At 43.7% G+C, this 26,359-nt stretch overlaps 1 protein-coding gene across 6 annotated transcripts in view; it reads left to right on the top strand.

Annotated features, from left to right (window-relative positions):
• Nucleotides 1-9,009: 9,009 nt before the first annotated feature.
• The window catches only part of SAMD4A (sterile alpha motif domain containing 4A), a 242,842-nt gene continuing 225,492 nt past the window's right edge, over nucleotides 9,010-26,359 (top strand). For 4 of the 6 annotated variants that reach the window (XM_060142375.1, XM_060142360.1, XM_060142346.1 and 1 more), the window contains exons 1-2: nucleotides 9,729-10,025; nucleotides 11,231-11,871. In XM_060142375.1, coding sequence (XP_059998358.1) covers nucleotides 11,676-11,871 — 196 coding nt within the window. In that variant the 5' untranslated portion in view covers nucleotides 9,729-10,025; nucleotides 11,231-11,675. Of the gene's footprint in view, nucleotides 9,177-9,728; nucleotides 10,026-10,356; nucleotides 10,628-11,230; nucleotides 11,872-26,359 lie in introns of those variants that run through there. The other 2 variants (XM_060142345.1, XM_060142354.1) reach the window with 2 other exon arrangements.

Genomic DNA, 26,359 nt, shown 5'->3' with positions numbered 1-26,359 from the left:
AGAGATTACTACAAGCAACTATATGCCAATAAAATGGATAACCTGGAAGAAATGGACAAATTCTTAGAAAAGCACAACCTTCTGAGACTGAACCAGGAAGAAATAGAAAATATAAACAGACCAATCACAAGTACTGAAATTGAAACTGTGATTAAAAGTCTTCCAACAAAAAAAAAGACCAGGACCAGATGACTTCACAGGTGAATTATATCAAGCATTTAGAGAAGAGCTAACACCTATCCTTCTCAAACTCTTCCAAAATATAGCAGAGGGAGGATCACTCCCCAACTCATTCTAAGAGGCCACAATCACCCTGATACCAAAACCAGACAAAGATATCACAAAGAAAACTACGGGCTAATATCACTGATGAACATAGATGCAAAAATCCCTAACAAAATAGTAGCAAACAGAATCCAACAGCACATTAAAAGGATCATACACCATGATCAAGTGGAGTTTATCCCAGGAATGAAAGGATTCTTCAATATATGCAAATTAATCAATGTGATAAACCACATTAACAAATTGAAGGAGAAAAACCATATGATCATCTCAATAGATGCAGAAAAAGCTTTTGACAAAATTCAACACCTATTTATGATAAAAACCCTCCAGAAAGTAGGCATAGAGGGAATTTACCTCAACATAATAAAGGCCATATATGACAAACCCACAGCCAACATCATTCTCAATGGTGAAAAGCGGAAACCTTTTCCTCTAAGATCAGGAAAAAGACAAGGATTCCCACTCTCACCACAATTATTCAATATAGTTCTGGAAGTTTTAGCCACAGCAATCAGAGAAGAAAAAGAAATAAAAGGAATGCTAATCGGAAAAGAAGAAGTAAAGCTGTCACTGTTTGCAAATGACATGATATTATACGCAGAGAATCCTAAAGATGCTACCAGAAAACTACTAGAGATAATCAATGAATTTGTTAAAGTAGCAGGATACAAAATTAATGCACAGAAATCTCTTGCATTCCTATACACTAATGATGAAAAATCTGACAGAGAAATTAAGGAAACACTCCTTAAACACCACTGCAACAAAAAGAATACAATACCTAGGAATAAACCTATCTAAGGAGACAAAAGACCTGTATGTATAAAACTATAGACACTGATGAAAGAAATTAAAGATGATACAAAGAGATGGAGAGATATACCATGTTCTTGGATTGGAAGAATCAACACTGTGAAAATGACCCTACTACCCAAAGCAATCTACAGATTCAATGCAATCCCTATCAAACTACCACTGGCATTTTTTCACAGAACTAGAACAAAAAATTTCATAATTTGTACGGAAACACAAAAGACCCCGAATAGCCAAAGCAATCTTGGGAAAGAAAAACGGAGCTGGAGGAATCAGGCTCCCTGACTTCAGACTATACGACAAAGCTGCAGTAATCAAAACAGTATGGTCCTGGCACAAAAACAGAAAGATAGATCAATGGAACAGGATAGAAAGCCCAGGGATAAACCCATGCACATATGGTCACCTTATTTTTGATAAAGGTGGCAAGAATATACAATGGAGCAAAGACAGTCTCTTCAATAAGTGGTGCTGGGTAAACTGGACAGCTACATGTAAAGGAATGAAATTAGAATACTTCCTAACACCATACACAATAATAAACTCAAAATGGATTAAAGACCTAAATGTAAGGCCAGATACTATAAAACTCTTAGAGGAAAACATAGGCAGAACACTTTATGACGTAAATCACAGCAAGATCCTTTTTGACCCACCTCCTAGAGAAATGGAAATAAAAACAAAAATAAACAAATGGGACCTAATGAAACTTAAAAGCTTTTGCACAGCAAAGCAAACATAAACAAGACGAAAAGACAACCTCAGAATGGAAGAAAATATTTACAAATGAAGCAACTGACAAAGGATCAACCTCCAAAATTTACAAGCAGCTCAATATCAAAAAAACAAACAACCCAATCCAAAAATGGACAGAAGACCTAAATAGACATTTCTCCAAAGAAGATATACAGTTTGCCAACAAACACATGAAAGAATGCTCAACATCACTAATCATTACAGAAATGCAAATCAAAACTATAATGAAGTATCACCTCACACCAGTCAGAATGGCCATCATCAAAAAATCTACAAACCATAAATTTTGGAGAGAGTGTGGAGAAAAAGGAACCTTCTTGCACTGTTGGTGGGAATGTAAATTGATACAGCCACTATGGAGAACAGTATGGAGATTCCTTAAAAAACTAAAAATAGAACTACCATACGATCCAGCAATCCCACTACTGGGCATATACCCTGAGACAACCATAATTCAGAAAGAGTCATGTACCACAATGTTCATTACAGCTCTATTTACAATAGCCAGGACATGGAAGCAACCTAAGTGTCCACTGACAGATGAATGGATAAAGAAGATGTGGCACATATATACAATGGAATATTACTCAGCCATAAACAGAAACGAAATTGAGTTATTTGTAGTGAGGTGGATGGACCTAGAGACTGTCATACAGAGTGAAGTAAGTCAGAAAGAGAAAAATACTGTATGCTGACACATATATACGGAATCTAAAAAAAGAAAAAAAATATGGTTCTGAAGAACCTAGGGGCAGGACAGGAATAAAGACGCAGAAGTAGAGAATGAATTTTTGGGACACCGGGAGGGGGAAGGGTAAGCTGGGACGAAGTGAGAGAGTGGCATGGACATATATACACTACCAGATGTAAAACAGATATCTAGTGGGAAGCAGCCGCATAGCACAGGGAGATCAGCTCGATGCTTTGTGACCACCTAGAAGGGTGGGATAGGGAGGGTGGGAGGGAGATGTAAGAGGGAGGAGATATGGGGATATATGTATAGCTGATTCACTTTGTTATAAAGCAGAAACTAACACACCATTGTAAAGCAATTATACTACAATAAAGATGTTAAAAAAAAAGAGGCTGGGCACAGCATATTGGATGGAAGGAACAAAAAGCACAAAGTGAAAAAGAGCTTGGGTGGTAGAGGGAGAGAAAAAGCCTATGTGACTTGAAGTGAATAAACGCGAAGGAGCAATGTGGATGGGGCTGGAGAGAGGGCAAGTGTTGTCATGGGCAGGAGTCAGGACAGTCTTTTGTGCAGTGGGAAGACCTTGGAGAGCCAAAGAAGGGAGGTAACCTTGTCCATGTTGCAATTTTCAAAGACTGAGGGGGAATGCATCTTGGGGAGGGAGGAAGGGGGCAGAACCAGGAGTTCAGTTTTAGTTGTTAGAAGTTTGAGCTGTGATGTTAAGCCTACCTTATTTGTTTTATTTATTTAGTTGAACCTCCAGTCATTTACTCTCCTCTCTCTTTACTGTAGCTAGGTCCTATGGAAATTCTGCAAATCCGCCCCAGGCATAGGACTGAGTCAGTTAGGCTGGGGGAGGAGGAATAGCTGTCAGATACTTTCCTTGCTCTGAGCGCTTTGTATTTGTGCCAACAGTTAAGCTATTGCGTCTCAGCTGCAAACCCACCCTTCTACAACCGGCTTTGTGATGCTGGGGTAACACTCCGCAAACCACATTTATGCTTTGCCAGTGGGCTCCCTACGAGGCTTTGCAAACTGGAGCAATAGAGGGAAACTGGAAGACAGGAAGGAGGGATTTGCTCCTTCCTGTCTGTTTCCTGTGGGCTTCATGTTGGCTTCCTGTTCCTGTGAGCACCACCGGAGCCTCGCTTCTTTACCTTGGTAATGGTGGTTAATTCCAGGAGCAGCAGTTGAATCCAGATTGCAGTTGTCCCAACATTTGCCAAACCTGCCTCCTCATCCCCACCTCAGGACGCCAGCCCCAGCCTAGCAACACCCCGTCCTCAGAGGGCTGAGCGTTCCAGCTCTGAGGGCCCGTCCTCCAAACTTCTAAGTTTTTATAATTCCAACTTCATTTTGTTTCCCTAGCCCTGTGGATGGTAGCTGCTTCCTGCAGTTGCTACCTGTGAGATACCTTAATGTTTTCCTTTCGACTCTTCAGTTACCAACTCTTTATATTCATGACCTCTGATAAAATAATTGGTGTTGTCTCTCTCCTGGCTACTCTAATTGATAGCAATTAGATCTTACCTCCTATATACCTGGCTCAATTTACTATGGTAGACAGAAAACTGAGACCGACTGAGGTTAAATAGCCCATATCACACATCTACTACGTGGTAGAGTTAGGATTTGAATCCAGTTCTGCTTTGTTTTGCTTTGCCTGAAGCTTGTGCTCTTAATCACTAGTCACCTTCCTACATTGTATGAAAAGCACATGGTTTTTCAACATTGAACTGTGGGTACAATTTTAAATTCTTTCATTATTTTTATTGCTTTTCTTGAACCCATTATCACACCTAGCATTTCCCAAAACATATCCCAGGCAACACTATACTACAAGACCTAGGAAGAATGTGTTCTGGGCTCAAGTAACTTTAGGACCTGCCATATACTGTACTCTCCAGGAGAGCAGAATGAACATTAGCATAATGAAGGCTCTGAGAAATCTTGCAATAAAATTTCAATGTATAACCAGGCAGTTTCTCATAAGCTTTCGGAATGGGGATATTCCAAGGATGTGGAAAAATGTGGGATTAATCAATATTTAATGTATCCTATGCAACAATAGTACCTGGTAAAGAGAAAGTTGTTGGTGCCAGCCGTCTTGGAATATTCTCATCACAGAGGTTGCTTTAAAGAATACTGGAGAAGGGGAGTCTGATCTTTGTTTAGATTATAGAAATATGACTTTAGACTTGTACATTTAAAAATTTCAGCTATTTAAAACTGTGGACACATTTCAATTGCACTTTCAGCTGGAAAAGATACTGGCAATCCTTTAATCAACAACAAAGATCAGAATTAGGATTTGATGATTTCTACAATGAGTAATTTTTACTTTCTTTCTCTCATGCCAATCTGGGACAACTTATCCCTCTAAAAGGTCTAAGTTCCTACTTTTGTAATCCTGACCTATACAAATCCTATAAATAGGAGTAGTTTTGCAGCACTTACATTTAACCTGTTGACCGTATTTATTTGAAAATTTATCTATGACGCCTTATAAATTGTTTTACCATAAAAAACTATAATTTAATATTTCACACATTTGCTTATTTTCAAAAAGTGTGAACCCATCTGCATTTGAGTTTGAAATTGTGGTTCAATTGCTTGAATTTATATTTTATTTAAGTACCAGTTAATTGGTTTGGATTATACTCTTTAGAAATCAGTCAAAAAGACAGTGTACCTGACTAAATGTTCTAAAAACTGGAGTTCACCTTTCTTATCTAACTCCATGCTAGAGAAAGCCGTCTCAAAAGTTTTCTTCGTGTAATATTAACCAGCCTTAAAAAGGAATAAAATTCCGATACATGCTGTAATATGGATGAACCTTGAAAACGTTATGCTAAGTGAAAGAAGCTAGACGCAAAAGGACAATAAATACTGTACGAGTCCACTTATCTGAGGTACCTAGAACAGACAAATTCATAGAGACAAAACTCTATGAATAGTGTTTAGCAGAGACTCTAGAAACTCTAGAATAGTGGTTAGCAGAGACTGAGGGGAGGGAAGAATGGGGGTTTATTGTTTAACAAGCCCAGAAGTTCAGTTTGGGAAGATGGAAAAGATCTGGAAATGGATAGTTAGTGATGGTTGCACCAACAATGTGAATGTACTTAATGCAACTGAATTTTAGACTTAAGAGTGGTGAAAAGGGTAAACTTTATGTTATACATATTTTACCAAAATTTAAAAAAAAGACCTTTTCCCTATGGATTCAACATGCCCATCCAATTCATATTCTTGTTTCACTCCTGAAGAGTAACTAATCGCACCTGTTATGGCCTTTGGGTAGTGGCATTCTATTTACCTAAAACTGGGTTTAAGAAGTCTTTCTTTTCTGGAAAAATTCCCTAAATTGAGGAACTGAAGAAAATTTGAAAACTGTCCTTAGAGTGGTAAGAACTTCAGTGAAAAGTGAAAGCAGATTCCTCAGGAGTCCCAGTGCTTTCCCTGAGGCTTGCCCAGCCAGGTTTACCCTGGGCCAGTTATCAGTCACGATCCGGTCAGTATAAAAACGTGCTAGGGGTATAGGAAATTGGTGCTAGCCATTAGCACTCTGCCCTGGGCTAACAGAACACCAGCTTCCTATCTGAATGTGTGCCCCTCCCAACACTGAGATATTTCTGAACTTCTTCTAATGAGATCTGAACTCAAGTTTAGTCTCCCTAAGCCATGGCTCCTGGGCCTCACCCAGCTTGCCTTTCACTGTTGCAATCTTAGCAGACCTGACTCCTGATTTAGCCTTCCCACATTCCATCTGTCACCAGTTCTGCAGTTTCTTCCTCCACATCTCTCCCTTCATCCCCTTGAATCCTGATTCAAGCCCTGGCAATCCTGTCCTCGGCCTTATTACCTGGCTTTTGAGAGGGCATGTCTTTGAAGAATGAAAAAGCATGCTTCTATGTGAGGCAGACCCGAGATGTAAATTAGGCAAATTAACATACTCTAATTTGTACCTACAAAGAAGGAAAACTAATACTTATCAGGTACCTCCTATGTGCCAGTTATTTTCAGACCTTATGAGGGCAGGCATTACAATTATTTTTAAATGATATTCTTAACACAGAAACTACTTTACTGTAGCTGTGCCTGCTCTTCAGGAAGCACACTAGATCCCAGTGGCAAATATTACACAGATAGAGTTCTATCTGATGCAGATGCCAGTTTGGCTCACTTTCAATCAGTCTTCAAATTTCCTCACTCCTGGGCACTCCTGTTCAGTCACCCAAGTCTAATCTTTTCTTTTTAAAAAATAATTAATTAATTAATTGCTGCGTTGGGTCTCCATTGCTGCACGTGGGCTTTCTCTAGTCGCGGTGAGTGGGGGCTACTCTTCGTTGCAGTGCGCAGGTTTCTCATTGCGGTGGCTTCTCTTGTTGCAGAGCACAGGCTCTAGACGCGCAGGCGTTAGTAGTTGTGGCTCGTGGGCTCTAGAGCGCAGGCTCAGTAGTTGTGGCGCACGGGCTTAGTTGCTCCGCGGCATACAGTATCTTCCTGGACCAGGGCTCGAACCCGTGTGCCCTGCATTGGCAGGCGGATTCTTAACCACTGCGCCACCAGGGAAGCCCCAAAGTGTAATCTTTTCGTAGTCAATTCCTTCTCTACATCTTGGCCTGAGTAGCCTACTCTTGCCTCCATGCTCATCAGTGGTTTTGCACCTTTCCTGTGTACAGAGTACGGAGAAGCACCTGGGCTTGTCTCCATTAACCAAGAAATGGTTTCCCTGCCTGCCAGCCATGCTTCTAGCTCACCTAAATCCCATTCCTCCCAGATTACCGCCTAATCAACTGTTCTTTGGAAGTTAGAATTTGCTCTAAAACTCCAAGTCATGTGGATATTTAGTACTTGTTAGCCACTTTTTTTTTACAAAAAAATTTATTGGTTATCCATTTAAAATACAGCAGTGTATACATGTCAATCCCAAAGCCACTTCTTAATTATCCATAAAAACTGGGTAAAGTTTGGAATAGGAAAGTCCATATTTAGACAAACATATATATTTAGTTGATAGTATTACTTTCCTTCCTTCAGTCCTGACTTCACTCTGTGAGGAATGGTGAAGCAGCATCACTGGGTTTTATCTCCACTCCCTTTCCAGTCAGGGAAAAGGCCCAGAGGTGAGGGAAATCACAAGTATTGTGAACCCACAAAAACAAGGCAGGATGGCAACTCATGAGTCATGCTCCTCTTTGTATTTTTTAAAAAATAGCTCAAAAATTAGCTAAATCAAGATCTTTTCTTAGGTCACAGGCTGCTGTAAGAAGTACACTTTTCCAGTAGATGGCAGTATTTTCTTTCTTCAGCTTAAGCAGAATTCAATTTGCCTCAAGGTTTTGTTGTTTTTGTTTCTTAGTTTTACTATTCGCTTAGTAAACTGCAGGTGACAATAAATAAGTTAATGAAACTAATTTTTTTCCCACTTTCTTTTAAAAAATCACTCTTGGAGGCTTCTAAAATCCCCAGGTGGGGAACTTCTGCTTTGGCTGCAGTTGATAGCAAGGTATATATTGAAATAGACCATGCTCTAAACCTTCTCCCCATTTCTTGATAGAAGTTATTACTAAGTACTAGCTAATGATAATAATGTTTTGGAGAAAATATTTCAAGATTTCCTGCCTCTGTAATAATAAAACAAAACAAAATTAAAACACTGACTCTAGAATTTTTTTAGGGCAAAATATTCATTAAATTATGCAGATACCTTTCCTGGCTGGTTAATGATGAGCTTAAGAAAATTATCCATCCACACACCGTCTATTTTAATGGTAACACCTATATTTTTGCAGCTCCACAAGACCTTTCAATACCCCAACAGATGGTTAGGTGCTGTCACATGTTTCACAGGAACTAAGCGGTGCAGTAACTTAGGACGGAAGGAAGAAATGATTGAAAATCCAGGAACATATGCTGGAGTTAAAGAAGGAAGTGGTAAATCAGTGGAATAATATCTCAGATACTTTATCTTCAGAAATCCTGTATTAGCCAGAGTAGGGGAGGCAGGACTTGAAGCATAGGCTTCACTAACTTATCAGAAGTACTCTTATAAAGAAAGCCTCAAGTTGCTGGAGAAATGTTCCAGGGCTCACTGTTTTCACTGAAAACACAGAGACGGCCTGGATTTGGTCATCAAGTCCTCCTGTGAATATTCGATTACTATTGGAAGGCACAGCGATTGTTAGGTTTTAGGTTATTTTAAACCAATCCTCTACTTTCGAGACTACCCGAGGGCACTTTCCCAGCCCTCCCTGAACTGCATGGCCTCGGCGCTGCACCTCCACCCCCATCCTCTTGTGCGCGGCGAGGACCTCTGAAGCCCCCTGCCCGGCCTCGGCCTCGTGCACTCTGCAGGGCCACATAAAGGCTGCCCAGCCCGGCGACTCAGACGCGCTGACAGGTGGCGTCGCCCGCCTCCCAGCCGCCTGGGGCGGCGCTCCTCTCCGCTCCAGGCCCGCAGCCGGAGCCGCAGCCGCAGCCCGCGCGCCAGGTGTAGCTCCCCGTCTGGCCCCAGAAGTCAGGCGGCTTCCCCAGGGGACAGCAAGGCCGGAGAGGGGTGTGGGGCTAGCCGCGAGGCCACCCACAGGAGCAAAGGGCATCCAAGGTCCGACACGGGCGAGGGGTGAGCAACCCGGGAACTTCTCGCGCTTCTCGGACCCGGGCCTTCCGGCGTCCAGGCTCTTCCAGCACTGCACCGCCCCTCGGCCTCCTCCGCCCTTCGCGTCCTCGACCCCCGGAACACGTCCACGCCTGCGGCGCCCTTGACCCCAGGTCTCTGTCACCCCCGGGCCCCAGTTGGGCCGAGTGGTCACCCGAGTCGGCGAACCACATTCCCAAGGACGAGCAGCCGGTGGCAGCACCGTCCCCGCTCAAGCGCCCTCTGGGTCCCCTCCGGCCCGCACTCTGGCGTCTCGAGCGCCCCGGCCCCTCCGGAACACGCAAGCAGCAGAGGGCAGGCATTCACTTGGACCCCTCCCCTTCCCCAAACTTCTTCCCTCCGCCAGGCCGTTCCTCCAACCCGACCCCTTTGCGCCATCCGGCTCCTCCCTCTCCGCTCCCCTCCCCTTTTCTGGTCCCCACTTAGGAATCCACCCCCCCACCCCCGCCGCAGGCCGGGCCCGGGGATCCTCCCCCGACTCCCCCCGCTTGCCGCCGCTGCAGCCGCCGCCCGGGTTCCTCTCCCCCCTTCTCGGGCGCTCCCTGCCAAGCCCATGATGTAATGGTGTATGTTAATCAGTAGCATGTGGGGAGCTCCGGCTCGGGCGGCTCAGTCCTCCGCGAGCCGACACTGGAGGCGGCAGGAGCGGCGGCGGCGGCGGCCCGGACCCGCAGCGCCGCACTCTCTCAGCGCCGCCCGCCCCGACGGCATGGCCCGCAGCCCGCGCTCCGGGCGCCCCCAACCTCGCTGAGAGCCGCTGCGGTCCCGGACCCGCGCTTGGGGCCGCGAGCAGCCAGGATGAGCCGCTCCCAGGTGAGCGCCCAGTCTCTTTTGCCCCAGTGGGTCACTGGGTCCCCTTCCCGGCGGGGAGAAGTTCTGGGAGCCGCGAAGTTCTGGGAGCCGGGAAACGGGGTGCTGGGAGCGAGCCGCCCCTCGAGGGCTGGCTGAGTCGCTGGGCTCTCTTCGCCGTCCGCTGGCTGCCACCCGAACAGGGTTAGGACTGGGGGAGCCCCCGAAACCGAACTTTTCTTCTTTGCGGTGCTTCGGGGGCGTGTGCGGGCGGCGCGGAGCCGCAGTTCCCGCGGAGCCGCCCTGCCCACCGGGGGAGGCAGTGCTGTAGGCTCGGCTGTCTCCGCGCTCGGCGTTCGCCCATAGCCGTGCTGCCTTCGGCCTGGGACGCGCGGGCGAGGCGGTGGGCCGGACAGACCCGCCCGTAGGCGGCGGCAGCGGGGGCAGGATGCCTACAGCACACACACGCGTACACACTCGCATACACACAGACGCATACGCACGCACACATCTGATCGCTCAGGGCGAAGCAGGCCCTCGGAGACCTCCCGGGTGGGCTGGAGCGGCGCGGCGCGGGGTAGCCGGGGCTCCGGCTGCGCCTCCGCCCGCTGGACGCTGAGCTTTGGGTGGGGAGAGTTTATTTTTGTCTCGAGCTGTTGCCGCGGCTGCTCACGGCCTAAATCCAGAGGGGCGCCTGGCGGTGGAGATGCTGGCTGTTGCTGTAGATGGAGCTGCAGCCGTTCGGCTGCTTCTCCGGGAGGAGGAGGTGGCGGAGGAGGAGGCGGGAGAGGAGGAGGAGGAGGAGGAGGAAGGAACTCGGGCTGCTGCTGCCTCCGCCTCTGCTTTGCATTAGCCCCCACCCCCACCCCCGCGCCCCTCCGCAGCCGCATTGCAAGTTTTCTGCGCGAGAAAGATCTGTTGCTGGTGCGGGCGTTTGCAGGCACAGTCCCCGAGGCCACCCCGGGTGGGGTGTGTGGGGAGCACTAGCCGTTCGCAGCGGCAGCAACAGGAAGCCGGGCGGTCTCCTCACGCACCTGGGAAGGAAGCTTCTTGCCTTTCCCAGAACGGGAATAGCTCCTCTCCAGCATCCGGGTGCGGAGGGGGCGGCCGGAATTTGGGGGACCAAACCCCCCGCGGGGCGCCCCCCTCCACCCCCTCTAATGCACTCGTTTCCCGCGCGCGCTCCCTCGCCGGCCGAGGTCTTACTGCAGCCTTTTCTCTCCTTCCAGTGGTGATCGCCACTCGGGAATGCGGGTGTGAAGGGTCCGAGCTGCCGCCCAGCGGGGGAGAGACCCCGGGACGCCGGAAATCACCATCCCGAAGCTGCGAGAAGAAGGCGGGGGAGGGGGGAAAGAGAGCATTCTTCAGTTGGTGTGCCTTGTGGGGAAAAAATTTTTTTTAAATCGTTATTTAAAAAAAACAACAACAAACATTTCCGTGCTACTGTCTGTCATCATCTCTGGGGAAATCAGCCAGAACCACCAGAACGTAACTGAAACCAGACGAGAGAGGCAGGAGCCGAGGCAGTACCTGCAGCGTCCGGGCACCAGAGCCACCTTGGAACGGGAACGCGTCTCCGGCGGCCGCTGGGCTGCGGCTCCGCCAAACTTTGGGGCGGGCGGGGCGGGCTGGGGCTCGGAGGGGGCTTTGTAGACCGAGGGCCGCCCCCTAACCATGATGTTTCGCGACCAGGTCGGGGTGCTGGCGGGCTGGTTTAAGGGCTGGAACGAGTGCGAGCAGACTGTTGCACTGCTGTCGCTGCTCAAGCGCGTGAGCCAGACCCAGGCCCGCTTCCTCCAGCTCTGCCTGGAGCACTCGCTGGCCGACTGCACCGAGCTGCACGTCCTAGAAGGCGAGGCCAACAGTCCCGGTAAGTGCGCGGCAGCCGCCGTCCCGCTGTCCTGTCCACGCCCTCCCCCCGTTCCCAGCCTCGGGCCTGGCCCTGCCCCCCGACCGCTGGTCCGTGGCGACAGAACCTCGAGGCCCCTGGGTCCTTGGCGTCTCCCGCCACCGGCCCCCGCCCCAGGCCCTGCCACCCACTAACCTCCGCTGGCCGCTTCGTTTTTTTGCCCACTGTCAACTCCCTCAGTCCATTCCATGTGGTAGCTACGGTAGCATGAATGATTGATTTTTCTCTCATGCAGTTTCCTGGGAAATAAGTAAGTCAGGTCACGTAGAGTCTGGATTTTCTGGGCTCTTCCCCCCCCCCTTTCTTCTTTTGGGCAACGTGGCTCTTTGGATTTCAGCAACACATGAAGAAGCCTGGGACTGCCCTTCAGAAGACAAGCTTTGATGAGGCTGTATGAGGAATACATGAAAATCCAATTTTGTGTTCATTTTTCCCCACGGATATTCCAATTTTAGAGCTCTGTCTTCAGAATAATTTGTAGGTGATGCTATAGACTATTAAAATATTTGCAGTTCGTATACTACGTGGTTATACTTAACTATCACGATATTATTTATATTGATATACATCTTGTAGAAAGGGTCTCATAGGGAGCAGGCATGAATCAGGGTCATTAATGCTTTTGTCAGGAAACTTTATTGAGCATAACAGAATTGTTTCCTATTACCCTGCTAGTGTATTTACAGACACCTCGACTAGCATAGAAAGTGAATGTACTGAAAGGTTCAGCAGTTTGATGTTTGCTAGCATGGGTGGTGACAGACTGAAATTATATCCGGGCCTGGGGGTGGGAGGTGAGGATGGGGGATGGGGAAAGGTCTGTTGGTTGTAATGTTGCATGGGGAAAATTCTTTAGTTCATGCTGCAGCAGGAGGGTGAACAGAGCCCCCAGTGTTTACACAGAGAGAAGAATGCAGGGTCCTCTTCCAGCTGTTCCATGTTAGAGCCGCCAGCCTGCAAGACTCAGCAGAGGGCTGGGCTGCCATTTGATGACAGGGTCCAGTCCAGGGCAGCAGGGCCTGGGAGACACGAAAGTGAGTGTGCCGGCAGCACAGCAAGAGGAGGGCTGGCCTGCTCCTCCCTCCTCCTCCCTGGTGTGGTGCCCGTGGTGCTGGAAACACTAGGATGGGATGTTTCCATATATAGAATCATAGGCTGGCAGTGACTGCTGGAAATCCTCACAGCCCTTTTCCTGACCAGACAGGACTGCACCCAGAGGATCCGGTGCTGCCTAGTGTGGTGGGCCATCCTGAGGGAGATCCCACAGGTCCCACGGATTCAGCCTGAGCCGAACAGCCCACCCTGTTGGTTACTCACAAGGGTGGCAGTGGCAGGGCCCCCTTCCCTTTCAGTTCTGTGTTTATAAATAGCTGAAAGGCCAGTCTCCTTCATAAGGGTGTGGAAACATAACTAGGGTAACTGATGACCTGCTCTCTTTACTTCCATTATTATTATTATTTTTTAATATTTATTTATTTGGCTGCGCCGGTCTTAGTTGCCTCACGGGGGATCTTTGTTGCCGTGTGCCGGATCTTATTTAGTTGTGGCATGCGGGATCTAGTTCCCTGACCAGGGATCGAACCCCGGTGCCCTGCACTGGGAGCTTGGAGTCTTAACCCCTGGACCATCAGGAAGTCCCTCTTTACTTCCATTCTTTTTTTTTTTTTTTTTTTTTTTTTTGCGGTACGCGGGCTTCTCACCATTGTGGCCTCTCGCGTTGCTGAGCATAGGCTCCGGACGCGCAGGCTCAGCAGCTACGGCTCACGGGCCCAGCCGCTCCGCGACATGTGGGATCTTCCTGGACCAGGGCACGAACCCGTGTCCCCTGCATCGGCAGGTGGACTCTCAACCACTGCGCCACCAGGGAAGCCCTACTTCCGTACTTCCATTCTTAATGTGACAGGGTAGTGTGGATCACCTGCTTGATCTTGCTTTTTCAGGTTTGACAAGCAAGGTTATATAAACTTTTGTGTTTTATAGAATGCACAGAATTTAAGTACAGTGATTTATGTTGAATGCTTGACCTCATTGCTTGTAGGGGCTGTTTTAAACAATGATAATTAATCCTTAGGTTACTCAAATGTTAGAGAAACATTTTTTCCCTTTGAGTAAAGGAGGAGACTTTTACCAACATAGCAGCCATCCGTTTAGTAAGTGAAGCCATTAGATGTATGGAATTAAAAAGAAGTTGCTTAGCTTAAAAATCTTTTACTTTAATAAACCAATAAAAAAATTGAACTCCTATGAGTTTAACAACATAATTTGGTTATTTTTCCCCTCAAAAAATCTTTTTTAACCGTACTTATTTGTGTAAGCTGCCTACCTATTCATGATGCTAAATGCTGTAGATATGTGAAACCATAACCATTATGTAAGATAGGGACCATTTTCCAGTTTCTGGATTAACCTTTTAACCTGGATATTTTGCTTCCTTGGAAACTTTGCACTTTTTGTTATGTGGCCAGGACAGAAGTTTATTAGTGAGGTCATGTGATGGTTTGGTTTACTTCTGCATTAAGGGATCACAAGGAACATCAAGATTTGTCGTAGAAAGCCTGTCTGGAGCACAGCTCCCTTACGTATCTGGAACCTAGCCAAGGACCAGGCAAGGGGCAAAAATGCCTACTCAGCATTGGAATAGATGGCATAAAGTCTGGGAGAATGCTTCAGATGCTCTTTCAGAACTTACTCTTATTTTAGATAACAATCCTAACTTTATTTTATTTGAAAAATGATCCATAGAATATATGGGGTAGCACATTTAGAATGGGGTGAGGAGTTGCTGTAACCAATGGTGAAAAGTGACCCCTGACAGCTTGACAACTAGGAAAGAAACAGAAAAATTATAACTTTAGATACGAGAGTTGGGAACAGAAGCCCTGAAGGTTTGGGAATATTAAGGTAGGAACCCTCAATCGGACTTGCAGACATTACTTTGTAATAACATAAATCCATAATTGCTATTTACCATTAATGAGAGTGAACTACCAAAAAAGATAAATTTTTAAATACACTCTTTGAGAAGAGAGGGAAATATGCCATAAACGTTGCAAATATTAACACTCAAGGTAATTAGCCTCCAGAGCTCTTTTGGCATGTGAAGCTATTACCCATTCAGAAAACTAGGCTGTTTAGAATGACTCATTTATTGGCCGGCTGAGGTTTCCTATACCAAAATCATCATGTGTGACTTACTTTATTTTGTAATCATCAATTAAACAAACATGTATTTCTTCTGGTGTTCAGAGATTTTAAAACTTGGTGCATGAGAACGAAATTCATATCTGGGGCTTGACCTCAGTATAACAACCAAAAAATTACTAATAGTGCAAACTTGGCTCTGTTTTCTACAGGACTAACTTTAAATAGATAATCCTTCACATTAAACATGGTTTATTTGAGATCCATGGGATGTATTTTGATACTAACTTTTTGTTCTCTTAAATTTAGCATTTACTGAGATTCTAGTGGTTCACTGGTTCATCCTTTGCCTCAGGTTCGTGGTCATCTGAGATCCAAAGAACATGGTTGAGTTAGTCCTTGTGGATTTGTTTGTGTGTTGTGTGTGTGTGTGTGTTTCACTCCGGATTTGGTCAGTGGGTACTGGTCATGCTCCGCTCTGTAAAGTAGAGGCTTGTTTCCAGAACGCTCATAACCTTAGATACGTGCCCTTCAGCCACCAGCCCAGGTTAACATTGAGATTTCTGGCCAGTCTCAGTTTGTAGCTGTCTGTTTTTGGTGCTAAAATGTCATTTGATACCTAAAGATGGAACCCGCTGAGTTTACTTGGAAATCTTCAAAGAAAAATGGATTGTGTGGCACTAGTTTAGGACTTTTGTCATTTGAACTTGAAATATTTTTTCCAGTGGAGATAGTGTAATAAATGGAGATTCACAAGTGAATCCACAAGTTTATTAATTCACAAAACAGTGCATATTTTGTGGGGAAACTGCGTATGTTTGTAATAAATAAATGGCAAAGAGATTGTTACTCTACTTATAATTAAATACAAGAGAAAGGATTATCTGAAATGGTAGTGTTAAAGACAAAATTAGTTGTGGAGATTGAAAAGGGCTTGTGGGTGTATTTACTCTCATTAGAGGGCAAAGATGTGGGTCCTATGTTTTTATGGTTTTTGGTTTCCATGGTATAGGTATGCCATACCTTAGTTGATTTTTTAGATCATAAATTGAGTAAAAGGAAAGCAGAAGAGTATAGGCTTTCCTGATGATATTTCCTGGATAAGATCTTGTTTGTAGTTCGTTCTTTCGCTTTTTCTTTTTTCTTTTTTTTTAACATCTTTATTGTAGTATAATTGCTTTACAATGGTGTGGTAGTTTCTGCTTTATAACAAAGTGAATCAGCTATACATATACATATATCCCCATATCTCCTCCCTCTTGTGTCTCCCTCCTACCCTCACTATCCCACCCCTCTAGGTGGTCACAAAGCACCGAGCTGATCTCCCTATGCTATGTGGCTGCTTCCCACGAGCTATCTACTTTACATTTGGTAGTATATATGTCCATGCTACTCTCTCACTTTGTCCCACCTTACCCTTCCCCCTCCCCGTGTCCTCAAGTCCATTCTCTATGTCTGCGTCTTTATTCCTCTCCTGCCCCTAGGTTCTACAGAAGCATTTTTTCCCCCTAGATTCCATATGTATGTGTTAGCATACTGTATTTGTTTTTCTTTCTGACATACTTCACTCTGTATGACAGACTCCAGGTCCATCCACTTCACTACAAATAACTCAATTTTGTTTCTTTTTATGGCTGAGTAATATTCCATTGTATATATGTGCCACATCTTCTTTATCCATTCATCTGTCAGTGGAACTTAGGTTGCTTCCATGTCCTGGCTGTTGTAAATAGAGCTGCAGTGAACATTGTGGTACATGACTCTTTTTGAATTATGGTTTTCTTACGGTATATGCCCAGTACTGGGATTGCTGGTCGTATGGTAGTTCTATTTTTAGTTTCTTAAGGAACCTCCATACTGTTCTCCATAGTGGCTGTATCAATTTACATTCCCACCAACAGTGCAAGAAAGTTCCCTTTTCTCCACACCCTCTCCAGCATTTATTGTTTGTAGATTTTTTGATGATGGCCATTCTGACTGGTGTGAGGTGATACCTCATTGTAGTTTTGATTTGCATGTAATGATTAGTGATGTTGAACATCCTTTCATGTGTTTGTTGGCAGTCTGTATATCTTCTTTGGAGAAATGTCTGTTTAGGTCTTCTGCCCATTTTTGGATTGGGTTGTTTGTTTTTTTCATATTGAACTGCATGAGCTGTTTGTAAATTTTGGAGATTAATCCTTTGTCAGTGCTTCATTTGCAAATATTTTCTCCCATTCTGAGGGCTGTCTTTTCATCTTGTTTATGTTTTCCTTTGCTGTGCAAAAGCTTTTAAGTTTCATGAGGCCCCATTTGTTTTTTTTTGTTTTGTTTTTGAATTTAATTTTATTTATTTCTTTATACAGCAGGTTCTTATCCTGTCATCCATTTTATACACATCAGTGTATACATGTCAATCCCAGTCTCCCAATTCATCACACCACCCCCCCGACCCCCCGCTGCTTTCCCCATTTAGTGTCCATACATTTGTTCTCTACATTTCTGTCTCAATTTCTGTCCTGCATACTGGTTCATCTGTACCTTTTATCTAGGTTCCACATATACGCATTAATATCTGATATTTGTTTTTCTCTTTCTGACTTACTTCACTCCATAAGACAGTCTCTAGATCCATCCACGTCTCTACAAATGACCCAATTTCGTTCCTTTTTATGGCTGAGTAATACTCCATTGTATATATGTATCACATCTTCTTTATCCATTCGTCTGTTGATGTAGGCCCCATTTGTTTATTTTTGTTTTTATTTCCATTTCTCTAGGAGGTGGGTCAAAAAGGATCATGCTGTGATTTATGTCATAGAGTGTTCTGCCTATGTTTTCCTCTAAGAGTTTTATAGTGTCTGGCCTTACAGTTAGGTCTTTAATCCATTTTGAGCTTATTTTAGTGTATGGTGTTGGGGAGTGAATCTAATCTCATACTTTTACATGTAGCTGTTCAGTTTTCCCAGCACCACTTATTGAAGAGGCTGTCTTTTCTCCATTGTATATTCTTGCCTCCTTTATTAAAGATAAGGTGACCATATGTGTGTGGGTTTATCTCTGGGCTCTCTATCCTGTTCCATTAATCTATATTTCTGTTTTTGTGCCAGGACCATACTCTCTTGATTACTGTAACTTTGTATTATAGTCTGAAGTCAGGGAGCCTGATTCCTCCAGCTCCATTTTTCTTTCTCAGGATTGCTTTGGCTATTCGGTGTCTTTTGTGTTTCCTTACAAATTGTGCAATTTTTTGTTCTAGTTCTGTGAAAAATGCCATTGGTAGTTTGATAGGGATGGCTCTGTATCTGTAGATTGCTTTGGATAATATAGTCAATTTCACAATGTTGATTCTTCCAATCTAACAACATGGTATATCTCTCCATCTCTTTGTATTATCTTTAATTTCTTTCATCAGTGTCTTATAGTTTTCTGCATATGGGTCTTTTGTCTCCTTAGGTAGGTTTATTTCTAGGTATTTTATTCTTTTTGTTGCAATGGTAAATGGGAGTGTTTCATTAATTTCTCTTTCACATTTTTCATCGTTAGTGTATAGGAATGCAAGAGATTTCTGTGCATTAATTTTGTATCCTGCAACTTTACCAGATTCATTGATTAGCTCTAGTAGTTTTCTGGTAGCATCTTTAGGATTCTCTATGTATAGTATCATGTCATCTGCAAACAGTGACAGCTTTACTTCTTCTTTTCCAATTAGGATTCCTTTTATTTCTTTTTCTTCTCTGACTGCTGTGGCTAAAACTTCCAAAACTATTTTGAATAATAGTGGTGAGAGTGGACAACCTTGTCTTGTTCCTGATCTTAGAGGAAATGGTTTCAATTTTTCATCATTGAGAATGATGTTGGCTGTGGGTTTGTCATATATGGCCTTTATTATGTTGAGGTAAGTTCCCTCTATGCCTACTTTCTGGAGGGTTTTTATCATAAATGGGTGTTGAATTTTGTCAGAAGCGTTTTCTGCATCTGTTGAGATGATCATATGGTTTTTCTCCTTCAGTTTGTTAATATGGTTTATCACATTGATTGATTTGCATATATTGAAGAATCCTTTCATTCCTGGGATAAACTCCACTTGATCGTGATGTATGATCCTTTTACTGTGCTGTTGGATTGTGTTGCTAGTATTTTGTTGAGGATATTTGCATCTATGTTCATCAGTGATATTAGCATTTAGTTTTCGTTCTTTGTGACCTCTTTGTCTGGTTTTGGTATCAGGGTGATGGTGGCCTCATAGAATGAGTTTGGGAGTGTTCCTCCCTCTGCTATATTTTGGAAGAGTTTGAGAAGGATAGGTGTTAGCTCTTCTCTAAATTTTTGATAGAATTCGCCTGTGAAGCCATGTGGTCCTGGGCTTTTGTTTGTTGGAAGATTTTTAATTACAGTCTCAATTTCAGTGCTTGTGATTGGTCTGTTTATATTTTCTGTTTCTTCCTGGTTCAGTCTCAGAAGGTTGTGCTTTTCTAAGAATTTTTCCATTTCTTCTTGGTTGTCCATTTTATTGGCATATAGTTGCTTGTAGTAATCTCTCATGATCTTTGGTATTTCTGCAGTGTCAGTTGTTACTTCTCCTTTTTCGTTTCTAATTCTATTGATTTGAGTCTTCTCCCTTGTTTTCCTGAATAGCCTGGTTAATGGTTTATCAATTTTGTTTATCTTATCAAAGAACAAGCTTTCAGTTTTCTTGATCTTTGCTATTGTTTCCTTCATTTCTTTTTCACTTATTTCTGGTCTGATCTTTATGGTTTCTTTCATTCAGCTAACTTTGGGGGTTTTTGTTCTTCTTTCTCTAGTTGCTTTAGGTGTAAGATTAGGTTGTTTATTTCAGATGTTTCTTGTTTCGTGAGGTAGGATTGTATTGCTATAAACTTCCCTCTTAGAACTGCTTTTGCTGCATCCTGTGGGTTTTAGTTCCTCATGTTTTCATTGTCCTTTGTTTCTAGGTATTTTTTGATTTCCTCTTTGATTTCCTTAGTGATCTCTTGGTTATTTAGTAGTATATTGTCTAGCCTCCATGTGTTTGTATTTTTTACAGATTTTTTCCTGTAATTGATATCTAGTCTCATAGCGTTGTGGCCAAAAAAGATACTTGATACGATTTCAGTTTTCTTAAATTTACCAAGGCTTGATTTGTGACCCAAGATACGATCTATCCTGGAGCACTTGAGAAGAAAGTGTATTCTGTTGTTTTTGGATGGAATATGCTATAAATATCAATGAAGTCCATCTTGTTTAATGTATCATTTAAAGTTTGTGTTTCCTTATTTATATTCATTTTTCATGATCTGTCCATTGGTGAAAGTGGGGGGGGGTTAAAGTCCCCTACTATGATTGTGTTACTGTCGATTTCCCCTTTTATGGCTGTTAGTATTTGCCTTATGTATTGAGGTGCTCCTATGTTGGGTGCATAAATATTTACTATTGCTCTATCTTCTTGGATTGACCCCTTGATCATTATGTAGTGTTCTTCTTTGTCTCTTGTAATAGTCTGTATTTTAAAGTCTATTTTGTCTGATATGAGAATTGCTACTCCAGCTTTCTTTTGTTTTCCATTTGCATGGAATATCTTTTTCCATCCCCTCACTTTCAGTCTGTATGTGTCCCTAGGTCTGAAGTGGGTGCCTTGTAGACAGCATATATACAGATCTTGCTTTTGTATCCATTCAGCCTGTCTATGTCTTTTGGTTGGACCATTTAATCCATTTACATTTAAGGTAATTATCGATATGTATGTTCCTATTCCCATTTTCGTAATTGTTTTGGGTTTGTTATTGTAGGTCTTTTCCTTCTCTTGTGTTTCCAGCCTAGAGAAGCTCCTTTAGCCTTTGTCGTAAAGCTGGTTTGGTGGTGCTGAATTCTCTTAGCTTTTGCTTGTCTGTAAAGGTTTTAATTTCTCCATCGAATCTGAATGAGATCCTTGCTGGGTAGAGTAATCTTGGCTGTAGGTTTTTCCCTTTCATCACTGTAAATATGTCCTGCCAGTCCCTTCTGGCTTGCAGAGTTTCTGCTGAAAGATCAGCTGTTAACCTTATGGGGATTCCCTGCTATGTTATTTATTGGTTTTCCATTGCTGCTTTTAATATTTTTTCTTTTCATTTAATTTTTGATGGTTTGATATGTGTCTTGGTGTGTTTCTTCTTGGATTTAACCTGTATGGGACTCTCTGCGCTTCCTGGACTAGATTGACTATTTCCTCTCCTATATTAGGGAAGTCTTCAACTATAATCTCTTCAAATATTTTCTCAGTCCCTTTCTTTTTCTCTTCTTTTTCTGAGACCCCTGTAAGTTGAATGTTGGTGCATTTAATGTTGTCCCAGAGGTCTCTGAGAGTGTCCTCAATTCTTTTCATTCTTTTTTCTTTATTCTGCTCTGCAGTAGTTATTTCCACTATTTTATCCTCCAGGTCACTTATCCATTCTTCTGCGTCAGTTATTCTGTTATTGATTCCTTCTAGAGAATTTTTAATTTCATATATTGTGTTGTTCATCATTGTTTGTTTGCTCTTTAGTTCTTCTAGGTCCTTGTTAAATGTTTCTTGTATTTTCTCCATTGTGTTTCCAAGATTTTGGATCATCTTTACTATCATTACTCAGAATTCCTTTTCAGGTAGACTATTTCCTCTTCATTTATTTGGTCTGGTGGGTTTTTTACATTGCTCCTTCTTCTGCTGTGTGTTTCTCTGTCTTCTCATTTTGCTTCACTTACTGTGTTTGGGGTCTCCTTTTCACAGGCTGCAGGTTCATAGTTCCCATTGTTTTTGGTGTCTGCCCCCAGTGGCTAAGGTTGGTTCAGTGAGTTGTGTAGGCTTCCTGGTGGAGGGGACTAGTGTCTGTGTTCTGGTGGATGAGGCTGGATCTTGACTTTCTGGTGGGCAGGACCGTGTCCAGTGGTGTGTTTTGGTGTGTCTGTGACCTTATTATGATTTTAGGCAGCCTTTCTGCTAATGGGTAGGGTTGTGTTCCTGTCTTGCTAGTTGTTTGGCATAGGGTGCTCAGCACTGTAGCTTGCTGAGTGGAGCTGGGTCTTTGTGTTGAGATGGAGATCTCTGGGAGAGCTTTCGCCGTTTGATATTACGTGGAGCTGGGAGGTCTCTGTGGGACCAGTGTCCTGAACTCGGCTCTCCCACCTGAGAGGCTCAATCCTGACACCCAGCCGGAGCAGCAAGACCCTGTCAGCCACACGGCCTTTGCTTTCTTCTGCCAGTTTTCCCCAGGATTCTGCAGGCTCTGGAGTGAGTGGGATGTCCCAGGTGGTCTTATCCTGGCCACCAGAAGGTCATGAAGAGGCAGAAAAGTAGTTTTCCCTCTTCTGTTTTTAGTGAGTGCTTGGCCAAGAACCATTTTTCTCTAGGGCACCTCATAAGTTGAAAAGCTTATCCAGGTTAAAAGTTCTTGCAGTGTCCACTGTAATTCACGATTATCTTGGGTAAGGTTAACCTGCTTGTTTGGCCTTAAAACGAAATTTGTTCACCTGATGCCTCATGCTGGGCCCAGTCTAGCTTCAGTCCGGCCCAGTCTCCTTTCACTTTTTCATTCAACAAACATTTACTGACTGCCTACTACTTTCCCGGCCCTGTGTTATGCAGTGGGAATACAAAGGTAATTTACTGTATTCCAATGCCTTGTGCATAGATACCGACTGTTGAGTAAATGACTAATACCATATCACAGGTACAGAAGCATAGATATAGGAATAAAAAGGGTAGGGGAGAGGTTCTGGGAGCATTGTGAATGTACAGCTAATTGCCTGGAGGAGTCAGAGAAGCCTCCACTGCAGAGGAGATATGTTTGAGTTTTGAAGGAGTTGGTTCAGTATGTAGAAAGGATTGTAGAGAGCGGGCTTGAAGGTGTTTTCCAAGCAGAAGAGATAGCATTTATAAAAATGTTGTCTTATGAAAGGGCCTTGTTGTGTGCAAGAAATAATGAGTTCAGAGTGGCTCAAAAGATGTAGAATGCTGGGATCTAAGAAAGAGAAGTTAAAACAGAAGTCATGTGTGTGCAGGACTTTGCCAGCTAAGGAATTTGACTTAATTCTGCAGAGATGATAGAGAACCCAAGAAGACTTTTAGGCAGCGGTGTGCTGAGAATGAGGAGGGAAGAAGAAGAAAGTTAAAAGATGAAAAGGGTGTGTGTGTGTGTGTGTGTGTGTGTGTGTGTGTGTGTGTGTGTGTGTACACGTTTGGGAAAGCTTTGTAATATATGCATGATTCCCTGAGAGGCAAAAATGGGAGAAGTGAGGCAAAGTTTGGTTCAGACAATTTCCATTTTGGCCACATGATGGCATCACCAGCCAAAGGCAGCTTTGTTGCTCTCAGCATTGCTGTATGGGGGAGAAGGAAGGACTGAGATAGGAAAAGAAGGTCTTACCAGGTGACCATTTATTTATATCCATAGGAGGGGATATGTGTAGAGGATTCTTCGAGTATGGATTTTGAATTGGGCTAGTCACTTAATTCTGAGCCTTAGTTTTCTCATCTGTAGAACGGGACTAATGAAACCTTGTTATTGGCTGGAAGCTACTTGTTAACAATCCAGTGAGGACCTATTCTGTCCCCCAGGTTTAAATTTGCCTCTAATTAATAAGAAATTTATATAAATAATGTTTTCCTAAATGATAGGGCATCTTTTTTTAAAATTTTATTTATTTTTGGTTGCGTTGGGTCTTCATTGCTCTGAGTGGGCTTTCTCTAGTTGTGGTGAGTGAGGGCTACTCTTCATTGCGGTGCTCAGGGTTCTCATTGCGGTGGCTTCTCTTGTGGAGCATGGGCTCTAGGCACGTGGGCTTCAGTAGTTGTGGCACACGGGCTCAGTAGTTGTGGCTCGTGGGCTCTAGAGCACAGGCTCAGTAGTTGTGGCGTACGGGCTTACTTGCTCCATGGCATGTCGTGGACCAGAGCTCGAACCCACGTCCCCTGCATTGGCAGGCGGATTCTTAACCACTGCGCCACCAGGGAAGTCCTGATAGGGCATCTTTTATTTCAAGGATTATCTGGAAGAGATTGAAGATGACTTGGAACCTGAAAAGATATGAGTCTACTTTGCTCCACCTTCTATATTTTAGCTGTATTACTCTATTTTATATCATGTTGAGTCCTAAAAAACACAGCCCTGACCCAGTTTTCCCAAATAACTTGTCAACACTTTTTACCTTCAGTTGGTGAATGTGAAAAAAAGAAATCATTTGGAGGAATGAAATATCTAGGGACTTCATATCTGAAACACTTTTCACTTTGGGTGTTGTAATTTTCTTTGGGTTGGTCTGGGATGACAGGTAGCAGGTCACAGGCATTTGTGATCTTTGTTGCAAATAAATTGCATTTGGTTGCTTAGCTTGGGTGCTCAAAGGCTTTAGCAACTGAGTACGTGTTATAAATAGGTCCCATCAAAGCAAGTAGAAGGCAGACAAACATAGCAGTCAAATTGGTTTGTTTATGTATAAATAAACAAACTGAGAGTGAAATGAGGGTCAGAAGGGCTGAGAAGTAACTGAAAGCTCCCCATTATATCCTGCAGAAGCTTAATTCTAATAAGAATTGACAACACCACGGAAGAGAAAATACTCTCCTCCTTGACCTGAGGAAAATTTGGAGGTTTTCATCCACGAGGGAAGTGACTTACGTAAGTCATTTGCTAGCAAAGCTGTGGTGCTCATAAAAATCCTTTTTTTTCTTTTAAAAATATAATTACTACTTTGAATTTTTAGCCTGTTCTTTTCTTTCCATCTTTTCTAATCATTCCTTCCAAGGCATTACTGAGTTCATCCAGTTCACATAGATTGAGATGCAGAATCAGACGTCTCCTCTGAGCTATTTTTTGCTTCTGTGGAAGCCGCCTGAGGCAGGAATCTCCCAAGGAAAGCAGAACTTTCAGAAGAGGAGCGAAGCTTTCTCTCAAGGTTAGCTAGTCAAGGCTTGGGCTTTGCTCTGAAGCCTGCACTCCAGGAGCCAGCGGAGTTCAGAGGAACCTGCTGCTTTTATTATATGTAGGAGCATTTCACTCCTTGGGGCTCATAAGCTAGTTCTAGGGTTTTGTTCTCACCTAGGTATCATCATTTTAATACAGTTTTCCTTGTCTTGGTTTAGCAGGGAGAAAAAAATCAAACGATTCAGTGGTTTCTTTTATGCAATAGGTAAGACTGTTAAGTGGTACCTGGAGAAGAGTATCTGGTGAGAAACTGTGGGATCAAGTTCCTCACTACTTATTAATTCACCAAGTCCTGCAGCCGAGAGCTGCGAGCTGTGTCCAAAGGCAAAGGAGGTGTGATGATTCCCCTCAAGGAGCTTACACTCGAGTTGTGGAGGTAAAACAACATATATACAGGTGATCCCTGACTTACGGCAGTTTGCATTAGACGTTTTTTGACTTTACGATTCCAAAAGCGATATGTATGCTGTAGAAGTCGTTCCTGGAATTCTGAATTTTGATCTTCTCCCAGGTTAGCAATCTGCCCCACGGTCCTCTCTTGTGATGCTGGGCAGTGGCAGCCCCCAGTCAGCCACACAATCATGAGGGAAAACAACCGATACTCTTAGAAGCATTTGGGACCCATATAAGCATTCTGTTTTTCACTTTCAGTACAGTATTCAATAAATTACATGAGATATTCAACACTTTATTATAAAACAGGCTTTGTGTTGGATGGTTTTGCCCAATTGTAGGCTAATGAAAGTGTTTGAGCACATTTAAGTGGGCAAGGCTAAGCTAGGTGGGTTAAGTGTATTAAATGCATTTTCAACTCATAATGGGTTTATCAGGAGGCAACCCCGTTGTAAGCTAAGGATGATCTGTATGTGTAATAATTAGACTGTAAAAAGTTGCTAAATGCTGTGTTTCCAGTGAGAGAACAAAACTGGACTTGAGTGAAGGGGAGAGAACAGGATGGGTTGGGTTGTCCAAGAAGTAACGAATGGAAGAAGTAAACTTGAGTGGGTCATTTGCAACAAGTGCTTTAGAGCTTACAAGATTCTTGCCTTTTTAGTACCTTTAATGAAAGTTTTGTCAAGAAAACCACACATATAGGGGAGAGTCTGTTGGACCACGTAAGGGGCAGGCTGCCAGGCCCCCCCTTTTTAAAAATAAATTTATTTTTGGCTGAGTTGGTCTTCATTGCTGTGTGCAGACTTTCTCTAGTTGTGGCGAGGGGTGGCTACTCTTCATTGTGGAGCACGGGCTCTAGGCCCGTGGGCTTCAGTAGTTGTGGCTCGCGGGCTCCAGAGCGCAGGCTCGGTAGTTGTGGTGCACGGGCTTAGTTGCTCCAGGGCATGTGGGATCTTCGCGGACCAGGGCTCGAACCCGTGTCCCCTGCATTAGCAGGCGGA

The sequence above is a fragment of the Lagenorhynchus albirostris genome, chromosome 1 (genome assembly GCF_949774975.1).
Source record: "Lagenorhynchus albirostris chromosome 1, mLagAlb1.1, whole genome shotgun sequence".
Classification (NCBI taxonomy): domain Eukaryota; kingdom Metazoa; phylum Chordata; class Mammalia; order Artiodactyla; family Delphinidae; genus Lagenorhynchus; species Lagenorhynchus albirostris.
Note: the sequence above shows the minus strand (reverse complement) of the source record. Positions and strands in the feature narration are given on the sequence as shown.